This window comes from Drepanopeziza brunnea (genome assembly GCF_022702325.1).
Source record: "Drepanopeziza brunnea f. sp. 'multigermtubi' strain 214-2 chromosome Unknown ctg1, whole genome shotgun sequence".
NCBI classification, from domain to species: Eukaryota; Fungi; Ascomycota; class Leotiomycetes; order Helotiales; family Drepanopezizaceae; genus Drepanopeziza; species Drepanopeziza brunnea.
Genome location: NW_027094064.1, coordinates 2324926 through 2348440, shown reverse-complemented (window position 1 = coordinate 2348440; position 23515 = coordinate 2324926). Strand labels below are relative to the sequence as shown.

Sequence of the window (23515 nt, the reverse complement as noted above, 5' to 3'; positions counted from 1 at the left end):
ATAGCAGCTCTTAGCGCATGACCAATACCCGTTCGCTTTTTGAGTCTGAGGTCGGCTTTCTGGCCAATACGCTTCAAGAACGTCCGGAACTGCCTCCTGGTTATATATATTAAGAGGTCCTTCTAATTAGAACCTTCCTGCTTCTCTTACGCTCTTTCCCTTTCTATCTCTGACTACATTCTCCTCAAACTTCAACCCAAAGTCCACACGCATACAACCCTCGAGATGCATCGCGCATCCTCCTTGATGATGATGATGATGTTCTCCGTTCTAGTTTTGGTCTTCATGGCTTCTGCCTTCCCCAGCATGGCCGATGTAATCGAGACTAGACAAGCTGTGCCACCAGTCCCGCTTCCTCTCAGCCAGGTCAGTCAGTCTATTGCTGTGGAAAACCGCTGGGCTTGCTCTTGTATTCCCTTCCATTACTGAAAAATCCGGATACATTCGATGACAACACACCCTGACGCTCAAGTGATGTTGCAGAACGAGCCCAACTGTGGCATCATTCCCTGCCCTACCTTTGACGCCGCTGACCGTAAGTTCTCAGAGGACCAGATTGCCCAAGGCGTTTCCAGGTGGTGTTTACTGACTTTCCTATCACCCAGAGTTCGTTGACGTCCGCCCTGGCACTCCTCACCAATTCGTCCCTCCAACCGCATCGGATAGGCGTGGCCCTTGTTCTGGACTTAATGCTGCTGCCAACCACGGATTCATCCCCCACAATGGCATTGGCACTGTGACACAATGTAAGTAGCATGCTGGAGGCTCTTGGTTGCCGGTTCTGATCTCTACGAAGTTGCTACAGGTCTTCAACAAGCCTACAATATGGATATCCCTCTTTCAACTGTGCTCGCTACAATCGGGGTTGCCTTGACTGGTGATGTGCTTGGTGGTACATGGTCTATTGGAGGTCCATACTCGTATGTCGAATATCCCTCCCTGAGATCTAGGCTCGCTAACGACTGGGCGATAGAGCTGGACTACTAGGAAGCCTTCTCTCAAGCCCAAAGGGTCTCTCGTACTCACACAACTTGTATGAAACAGACGGTTCAGTCACACGCGTAAATCCACCCACCTCCGACGGCCTTCCAGATATCATTTAAATAACAGGGCTTAGGCGGATGCATACATGAACAACGGAGATTCTTCCACTCTCCAAATGGACCGCTTCATGGCCTTGTACAACCGTTCGGAGCTCTACACTCTGGATATCATGCGTCAACACAACAAGGCTATGCGTGACTGGTCTGTCCAGAATAACCCATACTACTTCTCAGCGGCAAGTCACGTAGCCGCCGTGAGATATTGAGTCTCTAACAATTGTTCCTAGCCGTTTGCCGGACTTGTCGCTCCGATCGCTCATACGTTGATCCCTCTGATGTTCTCAAACGTAAGATTACTCAGTCATCCAGTGCCTTTCCCCCTAACAAGATTAGCACTCCGCGGAAAACCCCAACGGCTACATTGATCGGGGGATTCTCAAATCTTTCCACGGTATCACTGGTCCAGAGGGCGCGTTTAAGTACACGCCAGGTCACGAACGAATCCCAAACAACTGGTACAGACGACCTTCGTACAATCGACTTGGAATTGTAAACGGATTTGTGAGTCTCCTGCTCCTCTGGTGGTATGAGCTAACTATGCAAGGCGGACTTGGGAGTTACGGCAGCTCGTTTCCCAGAGCTCATCTCTATCGGTGGTAATACAGGTACCGTGAATGTAAGGTTCTCTCTCCGTATTCTCAGTCCTGGAAGGGCCTCTCGAATTGAAGCTTTTACTGACGGCTCGTCATCAGTCCTTCGTCGGTGTCAACCCCAAAGATATTTCCGGCGGCGTATTTAACGCAACTACCCTTCTGCAAGGGAACAACCTGGCCTGCTTCGTCCTCCAAGGAGTTCAAGCTGCCACACCATCGATTCTGTCGGGTCTGGTCAGCACTTTGAGTCTTTCAAACATCCTTCAACTTCTGGGGAGCGTCATTAACCCCGCCGTGGCCTCGCTAACCTGTCCATCGATGAGTACTATTTACACTTCCCAACTCAACCAGTGCCCTGGGCGCAACTATCGCCCGGTGCCCTGACTGTCCTAGCTCGTCTGTAGCATAGTTTGATGGGAGGACAGGTTGTACGGGTGCCTGGACTGATGCATTTGGTGTGCTGGCAAGGGCTTATGATTTTCGGATTGGAATCAGCTAGCTTGCAACCAATTACTGCCCCCGAGCTCTATACTGATGCAGTGAAATTTCCATTAGTAGCGTGTGTATCGCAAGTAGAAGCAGCGTCCCCGTCCCCGAGCCAATCACAATCAAATGCGAACCCATCTCGCTCTCAGCGAAATTGATTTACCCCACAGTCCGAATTTAAAATTAGCGAGTACAAAACATTTGATCGGCCGCTTCCTTCCGCCATCCGAGGCACATCAAATTCTACGTAAGTATGTCTAAATTGGTGATATTCTCTCCAACTAATCAATCTCACAGACACGTCTCTCAATGGCTGCGAAGCCACCCACAGAAGCCTTCAATCCAAACAAAAGAACAAAGGGTGAAGAGTTGAAGAGCTGATGTGTACGATCAGAGCCTAAATTAATCTCGACCAATGAGAAAAAAAGACTGGGTATTTTCGGATCCCGAGAAAATTTTAAGGGCTCTCAACTAGCACTTTCCCGGGTGATCTGGAGGCTTGCCTATTTTCCCCCTTACACCGTACATGTCTTTCAACCTGGTTCAGTTCGATGGTATTGTCGTCTTGGGTACTGAGTATAGATTATTTGCTGGGTTGAGACGTACAGTACTAGCTATGTAACTAACTGCCGATTCATAAAACCACTTTTTCGCGCCCTAACTACGGGTCAACACAATTCGCGAGAAGGATCAATACCAGCCGGTGTTTATTAACTCCATCTTCGGAAAAGTAGTTAATTAAACACTGCAATCTTAAATCTGATTATTCGATTAGACTTACCTAGATACTACAATACGTACAAGGGATAAAGCTGAAGCCGCCCCTTTATTTAATTAAGACTTGTTCTAAAGCTAAGCGAAAGCCAACTTTTTAAGTACATCTCTGCTTTCATTAACTCTATTAGATAACAATATCGTAAAACAACATCGTCTTATAATTATAAGCTACTTCTTGTCATTACAGGGTCTATGGATTTTATTTACCTTTCGAAGCTTATGGTTGTAGAAGAGTCAAGCTGTCATGGGTAAAGAGCTCTGGTGCGAAGTAAAAGTTCATGCTTTTATGCATTAGCAGTTAGAGGTAGGTAGGTGACTTCTTCAACTGCGTGCTGGGACAAGACTCTGATGATTGAAAGGCAACTTGTGATCTCCTGGGGTGGAGGGGAGGAGGGGGGTGGGAGGAGACATTGACCACGGTACAGGCCTAAGTATTACCCCTCGAGGGTGCCTCAAAAGTTTAGTTTCCACTTTAAACCCCCTGTTTTCCCTACCCTCGAAGGGTAATACTTACGCCTGCGACGTAGTACGTACCATTGTATCTTCTCTTGAGATATTTATACATATTGAGATGTGTGGCTTTATCTATGCATTCCGTTCGCCGCGTTCTGGTATTTGCTGTTCTTTTGTCGCCGTTCGGTAAGCGAGAGCCGGCCGGGCCACATATACGTACATACTTACTGTACCGGTACATACAGCCCGAAAACTTCTTCATCTAAGCTCACCCGATCTTGCAATTACTCAAAGCGAGAATGGAATGATAGCGAGTATCAACAGTCGACCTTTAGCTCTGAAAAGATTTCGATAAGCACAGATCAAAGATTTGTGTTGGTGCAGCGAATAGGCAACTATGCATCTCCTTCTTTTCGATGCCGGCCACTGGCTCGCCTGGGCGATGGACTGTGTCGGAATACGATAGGCCATTGCGGCCATAATGGAAGTGGAAGGTACGAGAAGCTTTAGGCATGGCAGTGGCACGTGCACCCGCGGTTCTTTTACTATCCCCCCCCATGAATAAATGTCGGACCCAGTTTAGGCCCATAAATCATAAAGCGGTGGTTTCTTAATGGCTCAAAGCCCTGTCAACTCCACTGTATAGGCTAAATACTGGCTCAAAGATACTTTTCAAAGCTGAATCCTTATAAGTTGATTGGTTTAAGCCCTGGTAAGATTCCTTGCGAAATTATACTTTCGACATTTATTCATGGGGGGGGATAGTAAGGTACCGCCATAACCTTTCCTTGGCAAAACCAGACATTATGAACACGGTAAACCACCTGATTAGTTTAGACTATCAACCAGCTGTGTAACCAACACTAATCATTGGCTGAATCGCCATAGATTCGCAAGGCTCGGAAAAGATAAGATTAAGTCTGGGAAGCTTTAACCAACTTCGCTTTTCGTGTTGTGCTAAGGATACCGTATCTATATCCGTTCGACTTTTAAGTCTTTATAAATAAAAAACGCTTTCGAATTACGTAGTAATTACACTCCCCCCCCCTATGAAGAAATGTCGGACCCAGTTTAGGCCCACAAAAAATCATAGAGCGGTGGCTTTTTAATGGCTCAAAGCCCTGTCAACTCCATTGTATAGACTAAATACCGGCTCAAAGATACTTTTCAAAGCTGATTCCTTTTAAGTTGATTGGTTTAAGCCCTGGTAAGATCTCTTGCCAAATTATACTTTCGACATTTATTCATGGGGGGGGGATTGCGGGGCGTAAAATCTATTACTGTAGCTTATATTTAAAATGACGATAACGACGAAAATCATAAGCGAACTAATATTCAACTATTATCACTTCCAATAAAAATAATACTTAAAAGATGAAAAGAACTTGAGTAGAAGGTTGAGAGAAGTAAATCGGATTCGCTGCAGCTCAAATTTACAGCTTCTTTTAATTTAATCTAAAAGACACGCGATATAATTAATCTTTTTTAAACTTGATTAAGATCCAGTAATATATATATATATATATATATATATTAAGTTATATAACTAATATTTTGATTAAAAACCATATTTGATTCCTTTGTTATTTTATAAGCGACGCGGGATACAATTGTTTCGCGGGACATAATTGTTTCGTCCACTTTGAGGAAAGGCTCCTAAAGTTGCGACGTCAAGTCTCACTATTATTTCCTTTTCGCTACTTCGAAGCAATTATCTCTCATATCAACTTCGAAGCACTTTCCGCTTTAGTCACCCTCACAGCTACTTTTCCTACCTCTTCCGCCAATTGCGCAATATTCACCACCTCTCATACCACCTTCGAAACACCGCTCGTAACTTGGTCAAGGAATACTACGAGACTACACTTTATACTACGAACATAAAGCAAGGAAACAACGGTCTGACAAGTTCGGGAGCACTTCGAGACGAAGAATTGGGATAAGGTTATTTAAAGTTAAATAGAGAGTTCTTTGCCACAAGTAAAGAGCTGCCAGTATCGGAATACGATAAGCCATTGTGGCCATGATTGAAGTACGTAGTAGAAGGTACGAAAAGCTTTAAGCTCGGCAGTAGCACGTAAGGGTGGCACGTGCACCTGCGGCTCCTTCCAGGGACCACCATGACGTTCCCTAGCAATACCAGATATTTCTAATATAACAAACCACTTGACTAGTCTAGACTATCGACTACCTGTGTAACTACCAGAATGCGTTACAAGGTCGCAGAAAAACAGCTGGCCGTGGTATCTTTCCCCCTTGGGTGTCTCAGTATCTAGCGATCCTTTCATATCGTTTTTATCTAGACTCGTGTGTCGCTAACGGCTATACCTCGAAGTCTATTTCTCACCCGAAAGCGACGGGAGCCGCAAGGTCTTAGATGATACTGTATTTAAGATTTACTAGTGGAGATCGGTCGCTTGATCACTGTGCTGGCGCAACTGCACATAAAGAAAGGGGTAATAATAGAATCTCGTCTGCTCTTGGCTGAGACGCGCAATCCGATTCCCATAGCCACAGCCCAGCGGCGTATCCATGGGAACCATTCCTACCTACTCGGACGGGATTTATGGGCCATCTTGGGATGGTGATGATCCCGGGCCAATCTCATCGTATGCTATCCGATAATCGCCGGAGCCGCCCTTCCTCCTGTCTTCCTTACCCCGCCCCCTTGACATTAGTGTACATGCGACAAGCGATCAACAACATCTTGATATGCAGGGCTTAGCATCCGCCGCAGATCTACCGAAGAAGAACAATGAGGCCGGCCAGCTGTCCAAGCATACAATTTGCCCATTAGGGGATTTGCCAACGCTTATCCCAGAGTCGCGAGTGAGTTGTGCTCTATTCTAAGCCTCGCTAGTGACGCGGATAGAGGGCTCAGGTTCTCTATTTACTTGCTTGGTGTCGTTACTTGATCAGGATATATACCAGCTCTCTTTCTTCCAGTCTACAGATCCAAAATCATCACATTCTGATTTGAAGTATCTCGTCTCTCTCATCTTCATCGGCTGTAACTGCTTGTTTCCTGCTCACCTTCGTCTCTTGCGAATCCAACACCTTAAACAGAAAAGCAACACAGATACACTACCGCGAACATGCAACTTAAGAACATCCTCGTCTTGGCTCTTGCTTCTGCCGCAATTGTACGTGCTCCCTCCCCGGTCTCTCACCAGATTGGACTCTGCTGATAACATTTCCAGGCCAAACCCCAGAACAACAACGACAACAACGACGACAACAACGACGACAACGACATCTTCGATTTCGACGACCGAGTAGAGGACCGAATAGAGTCCCTCTATGAAGGTGCCACGTCGAGGGGTGGTGACTGGTGGAAATCCGTCCAGGGTGATGCAACCGCACTCCTCGGATCCATCACTTCCGGTACGCTAAATGATTCTAACCGCACCCCTTCCCCCTCCCCAACCCACCCCAATTTCAAAAGCCCCCCCAACCCCGTACGTCACGTGTTCCCGGTCTACCAGGCTGACAAAAGATTTCTTCTTTTCTTGCTACAGAGATCAACGCCTTCACCTCCACCGCATCCCCCGACGCCCGCGCGTCCTCCCTGATCGACGAGATCAAGTCCGAGGCCTCGGCCCGCCTCTCCTCCATCGAGGGCAGACTCAGCAGCGCGACGCCATCGCTGACTCCCGTTGCCACCTTCACCACGACCAACGCTGCCGGCGAGACCGTTGTCTCCACGAGTTTGAGTGCCGGTGTCGCACCGCTACCCACGGGAGCGATTGGTGCCATGCTGTTTGGTGGCGCGGCAGTCTTCGCTGCTATGTAAGGGTGTGGGGGGGGAGAGGAAGAAGGAAAGAAGGCGAGAAGGACAGAGACCCAAGAAGGGGATTTACGAAGTGATGATTTCATGCCTCTCGAATTGCATTACATACGCTAGAGCGGTCGTCAACCAGAATCGGATAATTATGTTTTTGTTTTCTTTCTTTCCTTCTTTTACATCGCCGTGGGTGTGTCAGTCCGTACGTGGTAATTTGATAGAGATTTTTTTTGGGGGCAGCTAGAGGAAAATCAATGAAGCCCCAGACGGGATGATGATCTTCCTATCTTATCTATCCTATCTTATCTATCCTATCTCTCTTAAGTAGGTAAGCGGGCACTGCCTTGCCCATCTCCCATCTCGTCATCATCAATGGGCCGGCCATGCCTCAGTACCGGTAGGCACCTAGCTACCGGTACGCCTGCTTCTCTCAGCCGGGTAGCGAGTGCAGAAAACCCATCTTTGTATCGCGAGTGAACAAGTACTACCTTAAAGGCAGGTAGGGGGTCATTTGAGCCGTCCTCTGACCCTCTTTTATAAAAGACGGTTATGAGACCGCTTGAATTCAGTACTAAGCTCTTTTAGTTCAAGAATAGTTTACCGAGAAGACCGTCCGTCCCATTAAAAGAGACCGTTTTGTGGCCGTCCCATAGCCGTCCCCGTCCATATTTTTAAAACAGGCTTATTAGCAAGCTCGTGTTAAAAAATTGAAATAGTTCCATAACTGTTTTAAAGAAAATATAGTTGTAAGTACAAATCACTTCTCAAATGAAATCGTTTTAATAATAATTTGATGGATTCGATGCCAAGATATTTCTCGGTATCGCTGCCACGGCTTGTATATCAACGCTTTAAATTTTTTATCATCGAAATCGATCGATTCAGCAAAAGTTCACCCGCGCCCCCCCCCCCCCCCCCCCCCCACCGCCTCTGCAAGGGGGGCTGTGTAAGGGGTGGTGTACACAGGTAAGCAGTCAAAGGTGGTCTAGCAAGCAATAGAAAGATTAATTGCTTACCAATTCACATTCTCGAAGACGGTTTGAAGTTCAGGGGCGGCCACAGAACGGCCATGAGACGGCTACAAAACGGTCTTAAAACGCTCGAAACGGTCCTCAGACGGTTTTTATACGAAAAAAAAATGAGTATTCAAAACAGACGATGTAATCAAATCAGATAGTTCCATTTGAGCTACGATTTGAGATAATTTAAATCGTTCGTTTTCAAAATTCTATTCAATCTTAAGTATCGGCCTAGGGTGATCCACCAGCCATGCCAACCTATTAAAATCGTCCTTAAAAGAGATGGTTATCAGACGATCAGCTGACCGTTTAAATGCTCCTGCATTCCCTTTGGAGGTAGTAGTAGTTGCAGTAGGGGGCTAGTAGATCACCCTTCCTCCCCTACCTACCTATCCATCCATCTATCAAAGAATAATAAACAGAGCAAAGAAGCCACTCACTCACTCATTTCAAAGACTCCCTCTCCCTCTCCCTCTCCCTCTACCCTACTCTGTTCGACTCTGCTCTGCACCAGCCAAACGAGAAGTTTTCGAATTTCCAAAAGCCTGCCTCCTCCCCCTTTTACAGACCCGTCTCCAGCATCCACCCTGCTCTGCGGCCGCTTGCTTCATCTCATCTCGCACACACCAATAGCTAGCTAGCTAGGCGTATACTTGTAGAGTGATGAAATGAAATGCGTGCTTTCCCTCTCTGCGACCGCTACCTACCTAGTAGCTAGAGTGTAGTTGGGAAAAGCTCGTTCGGCCAAACAACCTACACCGAATATCAACACTGCAGCCAACCAAGCATCCAAGCATCCATCCGTCCATCTCTCCATCCATTCACCCATTCATTCATTCACAGGAAGCAGGGGCGGGCGTTCGTGGGACCAGTAGTAGTAGCAAGTCACAGAGAGAAGGAGAAGAGAGGCAGGGAGGTGGTGAAAAGGGAACAAGGCGTCTCGCCAAATTGAGTTATCTCTTCCTACTTCTCTCTCTTTCTCTTTCTGCCCCTGATGGATCTCGGCCCTCCTCCACGCTTCCACAACACAATACATCCATCACTCCCTCCCTCCCTCCCTCCCTCCCTCCCTCCTCCTCATCTTCGTCTTCTTCCCATCCCATCCCCTCCCCTTCCTCCTCCCCAATTCTCTCACTCTCCACCAAATTAACAGCGGCAGCAGCAACAGCAGTGCGCACAAAAGAACAAAACAAAACCAAACCAAACAAGACAACAGGACCCAACCTAGATTAAACCACCCCGAGGCTAGATAGCCCTCCCAACACTGAAAACCTCCCAGATCCGGATCCGATTAAAACCTCGAGGGATGATGCCCCGGCCCCCAGCCTATCCCATCGCATTAAAATACAATAAAATACAAAGAATGACCAGGAAAACACAAGCAGTAGTCCCCAACCGCCTACCCCCTTACCCATCCTAGCCCAAGCCTCCGCCTCCGAATGACCCACACCCGATAGGAAATGATTCTTCAGCTACCTAGCCCGCCTGTTCCAACTCCAGGTACTAGGCATCAAGACTCAACTTATGTGCAGGCTCCTCTTCGTGGGACCCATACGTGACAAAGGAAAGATTTTATAATTGCGTAGCGGCGCTGTGAAGAGCCCATCGTCTTGCTTTTTTTTTTCTGTCCCCTTTCTCGAAGCAACAACAACAGCCAACTTATATCGTGCAGTCTATAAAGGGTATTTAAAGGAACGAAATAAACAAGTTCGGAATTCATGCTCCGCGATCTGGTAGCGAAAGAGCTCAAGTTCCGTGATTTCGGGTATGAAACAGAAAGATGTGACAACGAAAGAAAAGCAAATTATTTCCCTTATTCCCTCAACAAGGGAAAAGAGATTTGTAGACGCCGGAAAATGCACACGCTAGTAACCCCTGCCTCCCACCGATTCTAAACAAAGGAGCGGATGGAGCCGATCAAAGGTCCCAAGTTCCCCATAACACCGTGCAATGGTAGATGCTCCAAGAGAAATTTTCCTCCCTATGTTACATACTGATATCGCATTCTATGTACCTCGTTCTTAAAATCGACTAGAGGCTGCAAAAATGCTGGCTGCCGCTGAAGCGGCCCATTCGTTCTCCCCGTAGTCGTACGGCGGCGTTGATGATTGCTTGTGGCCGTGTGGCGGAGGTTTTGAAGGCGTCTCGTGGTTCGTTCCCTGGTTCGTTCCCTGCCCGAAAAGAGCAGCATTGCCACTGGCGGATGGCGAAGGGGTTGGATACGGGTTGGATAGAACCAAATTGCTACTCGATTGCCGGAGTGGCTGGCGGGCGTCGTTCTGAATCGAGTTTCGGTCCAACTTCTTCATCGCCTTATGAGTGCTCGACAAGGCCTCGTCAAGCAGCTCATCTTCTTCGTCTGGAGTGTCGTATTGTCGGGCACCTGCAGGAACATGAGACCGGCGAGTTCTACTAGAAATGGGTCCTCCGGCAGCACGCATGTTGTCGACTGATCGAGCTTGCTGTTGAGGAAGAGAGTGGTGACGCTTCAGAGCGCTGTTGGGATTTATCATGTGGCTAGGAGGTATTGGCGCGGTACCCTGTTGTGGCGAATCCAGATTTTGCTGCACATTCCGCAGGGCCTTGTCCAGAGCTTCGTAGGTGTCGACCTTCTGAGCAGGGGTAGGCGCTTGACTCGGGTCTACAACAATTGATGATCTGTTACTCGCCCAAGGCCCACATCCAGCTTGAGCTTCGATATCTATCGATTTTGGAGATAATGGGGTCGTCGATTGGCGTCCCGAGAACCTCCTCGCACGCTTGCGTAGATGGGAAAAGAAACTTTCCTTCTGCCCGCTAGGAGGGGATGCCAGTCCACCATTAGCATTGCCATTCAGAGCCGCCTCGGCCTGTTGTCTGTGGATATCGGCGTAGTGGTTATTTGAAGAAGCAACCGATAGTTGCCTGCCGATCTTCTTCGCAACCTTATCGTCCGTGTTCGGTTGTCGCGGGCCAGCGGATGCGTACGCATCAGTGTACGACGGTGTTCTACTACTTGCTTGTGCTGTGACAGTATCTGAAAGAGGGGATATGGGCTTCATGGCTGGGAGGATTGGCATAGGAGCCATGTTGGAAGGCCCATTGGTCCATGTTGTCCTCTTACCGGCCTGTGGCCGGGTCTTACTTACAGGCAGCTCGCTGGCTGCAGGTACCGGAGAGGGACGTGGGGCAGCATTTTCCTTTCCCGTTGATTGTGGTGTTCCGGTACTTTCGGACCGGCCGATTAAGGACTTCCTGAACCAGGAAGACTTTGAGGACAAAGTAGGGGCTGCGATCTCGGTGGATTCCTTGGACCCGCGGTAACTTAGGTCGGAATGCTTCCGTCCAAGCATCTTTGAACCGGAAGACTTCGGTCTCAGGGGATCAACGGCATCGGTAAAGAAATCGTGTGCAAGAGCTTCAGTCGATGTTGGCCGGCTTTTGGGATCCCACATCAAACACCACGTGACAAAGTCGCTGAGAGATGCTGGCCATTGTGGCGATTGAAGGATCGTATCCATGGCATGCGGAGCCATCTTCGGGAACGAGAATCCAAGCTTACCTGCGAGACGGGTGCCCTCCCTCCATTCCCCACCACCAACCTTGGAGCCAGCCTTGTTGTACCAATTTCCCGGGCTGCCCATAATCTCACATACTCTCCATACCTGGTCGACTTCATTTCCTCCTGGGAACAGTGGTTTAAGAGTCGCGACCTCCACGGCCATAGCACCAATAGCCCAGATGTCAACGGGCGACGAATACTCTCCTGCTCGTAGCAGCACCTCGGGAGCGCGGTACCATCTCGTGGATACATAGGTAGTATAAGCTAGTTTTGACTGCGTCTCTCTCGCAAGTCCAAAATCGGCAATCTTTACCGTGTAGGCGGGAGGGGTCGACGGAGGGGTCACGATTGCCGAGTAGCGACGGAAAGAGTTGCCTGATTCTTGCTGCCCTGAAGTTGACACGAGGATATTTTCTGGCTTAATATCTCGATGGAAGAAGTGATGAGCATGGATGTGTTCCAGCCCTTGCATGATTTGGAACAAGATGCTCTTGACACTGGCAACGTCCAGGCATTTGTGGTCGCGTGCTTTCATCAGCTGGTATAGGTTCCCATCCATGTACTCCATGGCAATATGAAGCTTCTTCGTAAAAGGGTCCAGAAAGATATCTAATGCCGGGACAAGGTGTTGATGAGGTGGTAACGTCCGGAGAAATACGACCTCTCGAAGTTCTAGACATGGCTGAAAGGACTCGAAGTTCTTCTTCATCGTCTTGATCGCGATCTGGAGCAAGCGTCAGCCCGCCCGACAAACCTATTACCGCCTCTAGGTCTGCTTACCACAGTGCCTCGTCTTGCGACACTGGCACCCGCACCACGCACTCGTGCCAGAGCAACACTGCCGAAGCTTCCATCTCCGATATCCTTCAAAACCTCAAATCGGTCTTCCAACGCCTGGCCTTGTCCGGGTTGTGGTGTCGATGACCCTCGATGGGTAAGATCGTATGCTACAGTCATGGTGGCTGAGTGAAGGTAACGAGGTGTACGTCGTTTCCGGGAAAAGGGGTTGTGGTATGGTCGACAACAGAGCTGTAGGAGTTGAGATTAGCGCTAGCCCCCAACCCAAAAAGCTAACTCCGTGATAAGAGTCAAGACTGGCTTACATGGAATTACTGTTCGGAAGCCCTTCTGGGAGAGCTCAAGACAGTCACAGGTACATCCAGGCGATGACGAGTAAGGGAATTCGAGGCGTGGAACAGTTGAGTTCAGATCGATGATTATCGATGTCAATGTTTGGAATAACTAACGAGTGTGTTGGATCAGAGGCGAGAGGTCGAGAAGCCGACAGCGCCGGATAGCTGTATGAAAGGTGAGGAGCAGGCCGTCAAGAAAGGAGAATGAAGGTTCTTGAGGGTCCAAGCAGACAAGACAGCCGTTCCCAGGAAGCCGGAGAGCGGGTCTGAAGCTCGTGGCCGATCGCAACTGGCTAGTGCAATTTATCGATAGGGGGGGCACCGGGGTCGGGGACTGTGACTGGGACAGGGCAGAGAGAGACTTAATCTGATTTTAAGAGTCTGACTGCGACTCTGAGAAGACCTGAGAAAAGAGGCCCGTTGTTGGCTGATGAGCTGTGGGTGACTGCTTGGGGTCGGATAGTTTACGGAAGACGGAGTAGAGCGGGTTGCATAAAGTCGAGGCACCGTTGAGATCTAGAGCAGACCGCGAAACTGCAGGCTTCACCGCTGGGGGGGGGAGGAGGGGGGGGCTTCTGCGGCTTGGACGGGTGATGCTTCTCGAAGTTGAGGTCGAAGTCGAATTTCGAAATTGAAGGCCGGGGGCAGAGAGCCAGGGGCTTTCAGGACTCAGGAGCCAGTCAGTTCTTCGGCATGAATCGAATCCTCCGGGACGAGGAGCGGGGGATGGGGACGGGACGGGGAATGGGATGCGATGCTCAGGAGCCAATTTCGCTTTCCATCCAGGCCCGGGCAAGGGGGGCTGGCTACGACAAATGCTAAACTTCGACGCAGGCTGAGTCGGATTCGATGAATTTCGTGTTGGCGACGACAACGAGACAACGACCGACCAACCTTCAATTCCAAGGGCCTCGCTCCAGAAAAGAATGAAGCAGCGGTCCGTCCGAGAAGCGCCTCAGTCGCTGGCAATGGAGATAGGGAATCGGAGGCGTCGGCCGGGGGAGGTGGATGATGCCAGCGCAGCAGCAGCTGTTCATTTGACGTTGACGCGACTCGAAACAAGCTGGCCGCGGATCATCAACCCAATCTGGGCGCGGGAATACGAGTGGAAGAAAGAGAAAAATCCGAGAGATGTGTGTGTGTGAGTATGTGTGTGAGAGAGAGAGAGGAGGGCACCCGGATTAGTTGATTGACAATGACAGGCACGGCATTTGTTCAATTAAGGAGCGTCGGTGGTGTGAAGTTGAAAGGAAAGGTGAGGAGAGGAGACGAGGGAGAGACGAGTGGAGGGCAATTGGATTGGATGCGGAGCCGGATAAATCGAGTAAGTATTGTACGTAGTAGTAAGGTACAGTAAGTACTACCGGTACGTAGGTACCTCCCTCGTACTACTAATTACCTCCTAGTACAGGTGGGTGGATAGACGTTTTAAACACCGATGGCACTTGTTTAGTGCCGGTCCCTCTACACATCACGATCTGCAGTACCTACTTCGGCAGGAAATCCTCCACAGGTCCCAGGTACTGTAATAAATAACATCAACAATAAAATCACAACAAGAATAGATGCCTTATTATTCATTATTCATTATTCATTATTCATTAAATACTGTATGGGACCAAGCGGGGGCGTGCGGACGGAAACTGTGAAAAGTCGTCCGCCGCTTGGGCCTTGATTGCATACTTTCATACTTCACCTAAGCCTTCTTTCTACTACCTGCGTAGTACCTTGCACGGCTGCACCGGCATCAAATGGGAGCATTCATTTTCCATCCATCCTTTCCTCTCCTTTCCTTTCCTCCTGATTTTTGACTTTCGCACGGGGCTGTACAGTGTGAACAGGGCTCTGGCTGGCTAATCCAGTCCCTACAGTACCGTACAGTAGAGTACGGTAGCTATTCGCATCCCATCAGTGCGCGTACGGAGTAAGAGTGAGTGGGCGGGCGGGCCCTGGGCAGATTGGTGATGGCCCAATCTCTCTATAAGTAGATTTGATTGCTGCACTGGCCTGGTGTGATTATCGGGAGCAGTATATACTACTATTAGCATTCGGTATATGACTCTTTTTATATCCCACCCGCTCGAGGGTGCAGCAGCCGACGACGGGCTCAACCGCCTGCCCTGCAAGCCCCCTTTTTGCACTGCAGGCCCGCGCATTGCCACCCACACCACACCATTCGGTAAGTATTAGCGGCGCTCTTGTCCTGTTCTTGCTCCGTATAGAAGTACAGAGTACGGTAGGAGGACGAAGAAGTAGTACTAGTACGTAGTACCGGCTGGGCTAGGTACTACAGTACTACTACTACTAGAGTACTACTACAACCTACTCGGTACTAGTAGTAGCCTCCGTAGGCCTAGCCTAGCCTAGCCCTAGCCCTGATCTCGTGGCAGCTCTTCCGCCTTCCGCAGATGAGCAGCCCGGTGGTCCCAGGGGTCGACTCGTGGCTTCAACGCTACTGTAGGTACTCCGTTATTTACGGAGCAACTACTGCTAGTACCTAGCTGTAGACTGTAAGGTATGGTCCGGCGAACCTAGTATCTCATGAACGTGGAAGCTTCGGAGAAATCATCCTCCTTTCACGTTGGATGAGATACCGGTACCGGTACCGGTACTCCTATCTCCTATCCGTAACTTGAGGTCAGGCTGGGCTGCACTTCTCGTTTGACCAGGCGAGCTACGAGACGCTTGCTGTCGCCTTGCTTGCACTTCTTCTTGTCTTGCCCCTTTCTGCCTCTGGTAGGTCATCAAATCGTGGCTGGAGATCATACCTCGGCATTCCAGGATGTGCCAACAATGCTGGAGACCCTTGCCCGTAATGATCGAATTGGCTGCGTTTCACCCAAGACCATCCACAACGTTGGGGGCTCGGGAACCTTATGGTGAGAGAGGTTTAGCGGCGGGCAAACCAGCATCATTTGTCACTGGAAGTGCTCAATCGACAAATATCAGAGAATAATATCAAGCGGCCGTGGGTCTGCGGGACGCTCAGTAGTCCGAGAGGAGCGCTTCTGGCTCTTTCTTCCCGCCGCTCAATGCGTTTCTGCTACTTGTATTTTCTGGCCTTGCGCGAAGGCCTCCTTAAAAGGAGCCTATGAATCGATAGCGGCGTGATCAGACTTTGATCTGCAAGAATCAACCACTTGTGGTGCGCTATTGCGCGTTTGAGACAAGCTGGACAAGCTCCAACCGAGTGTTTGGATGACAGGACTGCATATGTACCGTACTCGAGCCATTGAGATCGTATTCAGGGCACCAGGCATCAGGCACCAGAAAGTTGGCAGGCTGCACTTGACTTGGGAGAAGTCTCCCCCGTCAAGTGACGATAACTTCGCGTCTCTTGGAAAGCATAGCAATAGGCGTGTTTGTAAAATTTTGGCCACTGGCACCAATTCATGCTTTATACTTCCTCACTGGAGATTGCGGTCATCAAATGCATTTGCGCTGCTCTTTGCGTGCTCCCAACGCTTGTGGCTCGCCTCAGACTTGATTCCCCAGAGACCATTTGGCTCAAAGCGATCCGAACAATTCATCTCAAGATATTTCCCGCCTGAGCGTATTGTGTCTCTGACGTCTTGCCCATAAAATTCTTGACGAGGCCATGCTATCGCTGAATGCTGGCCGAGAAAGTCACACCTTGAATGTTAGTTGTATGAGGCCCTCGGAATCCCAAGACCTCTCTGCGAAGCTGCTTCATGGACTGGGCCGAGGCACCAATCTGCGCGACATCTTGAGTACCAATTCTTTTTATGTCCTTCCATCTATCTCCGTTTGCAGGTCCGTTCGTGGTGTCGGCTCATGCGGGAAGGCGACTTGCTTGCTGCTGGAGGGGAGGGTACGGCAAGGTCTGGCGGCGCGAATCATCCAGAGTCCCAGACCAAGTAAATATTGCGTTTGTATGGGGGGTTGAGGGAGAAATTTGATACTAAAGACATTCACTATTTGGTGGTGATGGGCGAATCCTAGAAAATGCGACTCCTTCCCTTCTCCGCTGTTGTTCAAGAAAGGGGAAGGAGCCCAACCTCAAGATTAGCGCGAAGCTCGACTGCCTAGTAAGGAAGTGAATCTATGAAATCTACCAGAAATGCCTCCTCATCAAATTTAACCTGCTCCTCCTCGACAACCACAGCATCCCCTTCTCCAAATATCTTCTTCAGCCTCAGCCGCTCTTGGTTGTCCAACTACATTGCATATTTTGGCTGGCTCATAGCCATATTGGTAGTCGACTTCAAGGTAAGTGGCGGCCATTCCTTTCATCTGCAACGTGCCGTCAATTCTTACTGCAGCCCTTTGGTCTGGCAGGTTTGAAGGTGAAGGCTAGCAAGATCTCAGACTCAAGTTTGATTCACCATACCCATCCGCTCTGCCCAATTAGCTCGACCCCATCCTAGCATGCCAACAACCTTACAGATCGAGGTGGGAACTTGGGGCAGCACGCCGAAATCATCTCCAGCTTGTGCCATTCGTCTCTAAGCTTCTGATTATCGATCGACCTTGGCCCACTTACTGCCGCATCTCGCGCACATCCTAGCAGAGAGCTAACCAAATTCCATCAGATTCACAGGAGCATACCACACACTCAGCCACAAGCTGAAAAGATCTCACCAAGTCGTCAAGATGGCTTGGGGTGCCAACGAGCTCACAGCGAAGCAGTAAGCCTCCATCTACACTCTACCAATAGCCTCAAGACTAACACGGATCTCAGGAGACAGAGCGTCAAGCTTCTTGACAAGTAGGCTCTCTCGAATAGTCATACTCGATGCATACTCACCTTACCAGGTACAAGTGCCGTATCTGTGAGAAGTGGAAGGAGCCCGCCAGTTTCTCGAAGAAGGAGTTGAACGGATATACCTGGAAGGTTACCAACGGAACAGCGGTCAATGGCGTCTCGGCCAAGTTGAGATGCCGTCCATGCTCTGGTGGTCCTCTGCAGGAGAAGTGCTGCGAGGGACCCTGTGGAAAGTGGAAGGATCTACAAAAGTTCAGCAAGTCTGCTCGCTCGGCCGGTGGTAATCAGGTATGTGGTGGTGAGCCAACTATGAGTAGAACTCCGCTAACTTGCGTACTAGTGGTGTCAGGATTGTACTTTGTGGAAGCTGTCTAACGAACCAGGTGTACCCGCGCAGGCAGCCCCAACAGGTGACTTGGCACCAGACGAGGATGAAAATTACGTTGCGGCAGGCGGCCACATGGCAGCTGTTAACTACGTTGATCCTGAGGCTGGATATGACAGTGATGATGAGGGATACGACTGGACTTACAATGCGAGTCCGGCAGCACCTTTGGAATGAGAAAGATACTAACGATTGGCAGGCTGTCGGAAATGATTACGAAGATTCTGACTTCATCCCAACCCAACCAGCCCAACCAGTCACTACAACAGGTACACGCCAAACAATTACCACAAGCAAGATGAAATCGGGCCATCGCCAAACTACTGTCACTAGTACCACTACAACCCAAGTTAGCACAACTGCTCCATCCACAATCATGGGAGGCCCAGTACCCCGCGATTACATCAAGCTTCCATACGCTCCTCTAGCCGCTGCTCTTGAGAACATGTCGTTGGGTTCGAGCACGGCTACGTCTTCTCAGGTTATGCCAGCTACCAACGTTCAACCCCAACTGACTGGCTCTCGAACTGTGCATGATCGCCATCGTCCTTCCTGGACAGTCGTAGGTTCTTCGAAGATTCGTGCCCGCCCCGGCAACACAGATAGCCCTAGTGTGACGAACGTTGCTCGGCATGACAATTCCGACAATATGTCTGTGTCGTCGGTCAGCAATATATACGAGAACGCACAAAGTAGCGTGGGTAGTGCCTGGGTTCCTGTCGATGTACGCCGTCGTGAACAGCAGCAGGCTGTCGCATTTACTGGCTGGGACAATCGAGGTAATGCCCATCCGCAGCAACGCTATCTATCCAGTTCCGAGCAAACACCATCAGGTTCTACGATGCCGTCTGCTGCCTCGCCCGTTCCTGCTGCTACTCGACCTGCTCGACCTGCTCCGGCTCCCGCTCATGCCTCTCCAGCAACTCCTCGAGGAAATGTAGCTCAGACCGCTGCTCAGGCATCAGGCTATCCAGATCTTGATGGTCTTGACTGGGGCCCTGTTGCACCAATCACGGAGTCCCGCACGGGCTGGAATAAAGCCATCGGCAAGAAAATCAACATCGTCTACGATGCTGTCCAACTTCGTAAGGATCAAGCAAAGTCAAATCCGAAGCCTTCTCCCGGCAACGACGACGATGGAGAGGATGGTCTGTTTGATATGTAAAGTTTGAGTTGGTCCTGCTTGATAGTCGGAAGGAAGCAGCGCCTGCTGTGACCCGGGCGACCACGGTCTGCCGCATCTGACCTCTTTCGAAGCCAAAACTCCCTCATTTCTCCCGCGAGCTTTTTCGATCCATGTCACTCGCAACGCCCATTGTTCGTCAAGTGCTATGCACGGACCCTGCACTCTATCGAGGCGCCTTAAAAGTCAATCACCAAGGTGCTGGTTAGATCAACGCGCTGATTTATCTTCATCATATCATGCTTATCTGTGGTCCCGGACTGAAGGAGCCATCGTACTCGCGACTGCGGCCTGCTCGACAAGCACAAAAGGCTCAAGATTTTGGACTTGGACTGAAGCAAGCAAGTCTAGATAGCAATGAATTGATGAACCTCATATCGCCCTACACTAGGTGACTCTCTGTGCTCCACATGCTGTGTCTCGATGTTTCTTACTATGTATGCACTTGTATGCTTCCTCTCCTCTCCGCCCTGACCTTGGGCACTTGAAGTATGGGCAACTGCCAGGTGCCTTTCGTATGATTGATTACTTTCAACCACAGCAGGCAGCACTTTAGACTGAGCCTCGTTCATTCGTCACTGCGCCTTCGCCGAGTGATAGATTGAGTACTCGGTCAACCTCACAAGTTGGTCCGCATCGGGCAAGGCTGACACCCATACTGTAGAAGACTCCAGCTGCGACTTTGATGTACATGTCCACGTGATGATTATTGATGTCTGTCGGGCTCTTGGCCGTTCCTGGCTAAGAGGTAAGTACCGAGGTATTCTACAGTTTTACTGCGGGTGGGCGACGAATCAAAAGCGCGGAACCGGAGCTACGGAACAGATAACCATATGCTTTTACTGTGGGTTGGGTATTGGCATGGCTCCATGTTGGGCCCCGTCAGGTGGGCAGGCCTGGTATGTATTCCGTATATACTACTATATCCGTACGAAGCACATGATATATATTGTATCATATTATAGACATATATAGATATATAGATAGGTATATAAGGTACATAAGGTACACACACCAGGTACGAGGTCAACCATCGCAAACCGTTTACTTGAACGTGTATTGGGCCGTAGCTGTATGTAGAGAGAGAAAGAGAGAAAAAGGCTGACCATGATCAATCTCGATATTTCACGCAGTGCCCTGCTCTGCCTTAGTCGTTGACTTCTGACGACACTACACTCCACCCCCACCTCCTTCTACTCCAACGCTCCAATCTCAACTTATGCGCAAACCCACCCCCTTTCAAGATTCCCATTCATCTGTACGCTTCACATCTCGTGTCGCGCAAACTGTCACATCCTCCTCACCACTTACTTCTCACCACTCATCCTATCCGATCCCCATTAAAACCTCGAGCACCATCGATTGATGAGGTGACGGAAGCGCACCCAGCCTCGCCCAGCATGGCCTACGACGCCTACGGCCGTCCGCTGCGAAGCAATGGGCAGCCTGGCTATTTCGATCCGCTCGGTTCCAGCGCCCCTGATTACACGAGCCATCAGCAGACTTATTACGACCCGGAGCCTCGAGATAGCAACCCTCCTTTTCATCACCGAGATCACCTAGAACCCGCAGTCCCTCGCAGACGAGAATCTCCCAGCAAGATGGGGACGACGACGACGACGGGTGCTGAGCATGCCGATCAGGTTGGCCCCGATGGAGTCTCGCCAGAGTTGATAGCTGCGATTACCGAAAAGGTCAAGAGAGAAGGTATGTCTTCCGGAGGACAAGCTCCCAGCCCTGCGCCTGCTGACGGCCGAGTGTGCAGTCTTTGAACAACTGAAGCAAACTGGGGCTGTTGAAATACCGTCCCAAGCTCCACCTGTGCATAGAGAAGGATCGAGCGACACATCTTCCCCTCCACCTACTGCTCAAAGGGTCTACACGCCTCCGTCCCCGACCCAGAAGAGCAGGCAGACATACGCCCAATCTTACATGCCTCCAACTGTAGAATCTGCGCGATCGAGCCCGGGCAGCCCACTAGAGGAATTGGCTGGAGGAAACCGATCTGCAGATAGGCAACCACTCGCCCCAAGCAGCCCCCTAGACAAGCCTTCTGGAGTACGCTTCTCTGATCGTGGGGTTCCGACTCGGCCTGCTGGAGGGAATCGGACATACTCGACCGTGGAGCTCTCTACAATCGACCAGAAATGGGGAAGGCTCTTTGAGACTGATGGCAAGCCAACAAAGAGACTGGGCCAGTTCTTTCGAGGACTGGCAAATTACATTGTAAGACTCGGGAGACGGAAATTCGAGGAGAGCAGGGCTGATATGATGATAGATTGAGGAGTTCTCGCCAAAGAAGACGATTGTTGTTACTCCGTCCAAGATGGCTGCGTACTATGCTGCCCATTCAGTGGACAAGGAACCTCATCCCCTTCTGAGTAAGTAATATGTATGAGCCAACTTCTATCGCGACTCAGCTAATCTCTTGCAGCAATTTTCCGAGCCCAGTCAAATGAACACATTTCCCGACTGTACCAAGACCTAGGTTGCGAACACCACTTGACTCAAGAGGACTCCCACTCGGCACCGACTATTCCATCTCTCACTGCCGTTGGATTCGCTCACTGGATGACTATCAATATTTTGGCCTACCCAGAAGAAGAATACAAGAGGCTCGAAAAAGTGGTCATCGCCATGCCAATCGATGCCGATGGCGACTTGGTAGACGGAAAGCCAGAACGTCTGCCCAAGCAAATCTCGCGATACCTACTACCCGAGCGAGAAGATCGATCGTCAAGGAAGCTTCTTGACAGAGCCATAGAAAACTTCCTCGACGATCTCGGATCATCCAGTCGGCGAAAACCAGCCATCACGAGCCCACCCCTCAGCCGGCATTCCTCGTCCTCTCAAACACGCTCCCATCCTCCCGTCGAAATCCACCAAAGCCGCAACTCTCCCACCGCAGCAAAGGCCCAACCCATCGAACGGGAACGCAAACCCTACGGCGGCGTTCCCTCCGCCTCTGAAACATCCATCAACGCCGAAGAAAGCGTCAAAATCGAGCGCGACCGCCAGCCCTACTCAGCTCAACCTGGCAGCGGGAAGATCCATGCCGACAACCTGAACGTGAGCTCGCGCCCAGCTAGGGCTAGTTCCATCAGCAGCCGCAACGACGAAGGTGAGAACCTGCAGCACATCCGCACCAATAGCACCACTTCCCAAAATCGACATCCGCCGCGTGCTGGAGGAAATCGAAGAAGCAGCTCGCCCCCGTTCAAAAATTTCAGCCAGTCTAGCCCAGATGACATCCACTCCTCCAAATACGGGCCTAGCCCTATCTCCTCGTCTTCAGGCTTTAGCAACAATCCGTCTTCAGCGTTCTCTCCCGGCCATCGGGGCTCTGACCCCGTGTTTCCCCCTCCGCCTTCCGGTCCACCACCAATAGATATCTACCGCCGCTCTCGAGATGATCGACATCGCCGTCCTGGTAACGAAGAGGATGACGCCAGATTCACATCTCAATTTAACAGTCCCCGCGACGCCGAGAAATGGGACCGCTACCACGAGCAAGAATCCTCTCGAGGCTCAGCGTACGAACGAGGATCTGCACCCATCGATCCCCGGGACAGAGGCGCCCCCGCGGAAGAGTGGTATCGGGAGAAAGGACGGGGCCCGGAGTATAACGACCTCTACGGTGGCGGAAGACGGTATTGAATGAGCGAATTGGAGCGAATGTTGGTTCTGGGCCAAGCGGGATAGGTCTTGCGCTGGAATGGAGGAGTTGAATAGGTATTCTGCGATGTATGGATAGGGGGAGTTTGCTGCTGATGACGACAACGACGATGACAACATGGTTGGAATGGGAATGATAACTGAGCGCTTTTCTGCTTGCCTGCTTGCCTGCTTTCGCTTCGATACTATTACATACGATACGATACCAACTTGATTAAACTCTTTGTATATACATAGTTACCAGAACTCTAGCGATTTTGTTTTTCGTCCCTTGGGGCTCACTCTGGTACATACTAGGTAGCCGAAGCGAAGCGAACCGAACTTCACCGTACCTACCTTATTAAAAGTAAGTACCTTCTCCTTTCTACACACTTCATATATTCCTCTCTTAGAAATCCCTTTTGTTCTACAACCCTTCCTTTTCTCTCCCTCCCTCCCTCCCTCTCTCTCTCTCTCTCTCTCTCTCTCTCTCTCTCTCTCTCTCTCCTCCTTCCTCCTCTTTGTTTTCCATTGCCACCTAGCTGCAAGCACTTGGGGCGCAGATGTTATACAGGAAGCTTTTAAGGAGGAGGAGGAGGAGATACCAAGCTAGCTAATATGGTCTTATATTCGTCTGTGTAATAGGTAGGTAGGTAGGTAGGTACTTACGGACGGACG

General features: G+C 50.1%; 5 protein-coding genes across 5 annotated transcripts; 4 read left to right on the top strand and 1 right to left on the bottom strand.

The window, feature by feature from the left end:
• Window positions 1-225: 225 nt before the first annotated feature.
• On the top strand, window positions 226-2080 carry L3040_000446 (uncharacterized protein; the record flags this gene model as incomplete). Its single annotated transcript, XM_066155157.1, has 10 exons — window positions 226-366; window positions 484-535; window positions 606-746; window positions 797-920; window positions 974-1061; window positions 1118-1279; window positions 1331-1390; window positions 1437-1604; window positions 1648-1719; window positions 1796-2080. 10 exons carry the CDS (start codon window positions 226-228, stop codon window positions 2078-2080), a joined length of 1293 nt encoding a protein of 430 aa, XP_066013206.1.
• A 4427-nt stretch (window positions 2081-6507) lies between these two features.
• On the top strand, window positions 6508-7205 carry L3040_000445 (uncharacterized protein; the record flags this gene model as incomplete). The annotated part of the gene is made up of 3 exons (XM_066155156.1): window positions 6508-6555; window positions 6613-6796; window positions 6931-7205. 3 exons carry the CDS (start codon window positions 6508-6510, stop codon window positions 7203-7205), a joined length of 507 nt encoding a protein of 168 aa, XP_066013205.1.
• Window positions 7206-10236: 3031 nt separating this feature from the next.
• Window positions 10237-12713, bottom strand: L3040_000444 (uncharacterized protein; the record flags this gene model as incomplete). The annotated part of the gene is made up of 2 exons (XM_007292433.1): window positions 10237-12480; window positions 12537-12713. 2 exons carry the CDS (start codon window positions 12711-12713, stop codon window positions 10237-10239), a joined length of 2421 nt encoding a protein of 806 aa, XP_007292495.1.
• A 4790-nt stretch (window positions 12714-17503) lies between these two features.
• Window positions 17504-19165, top strand: L3040_000443 (uncharacterized protein; the record flags this gene model as incomplete). Its single annotated transcript, XM_007292434.2, has 5 exons — window positions 17504-17538; window positions 17592-17618; window positions 17666-17903; window positions 17956-18150; window positions 18200-19165. The coding sequence occupies 5 exons, from the start codon at window positions 17504-17506 to the stop codon at window positions 19163-19165; spliced, it is 1461 nt and encodes a 486-aa protein (XP_007292496.2).
• Window positions 19166-20583: 1418 nt separating this feature from the next.
• L3040_000442 (uncharacterized protein) lies at window positions 20584-22840 on the top strand (the record flags this gene model as incomplete). Its single annotated transcript, XM_007292436.1, has 4 exons — window positions 20584-20890; window positions 20949-21409; window positions 21462-21564; window positions 21618-22840. 4 exons carry the CDS (start codon window positions 20584-20586, stop codon window positions 22838-22840), a joined length of 2094 nt encoding a protein of 697 aa, XP_007292498.1.
• Between the last annotated feature and the right edge of the window lie 675 nt (window positions 22841-23515).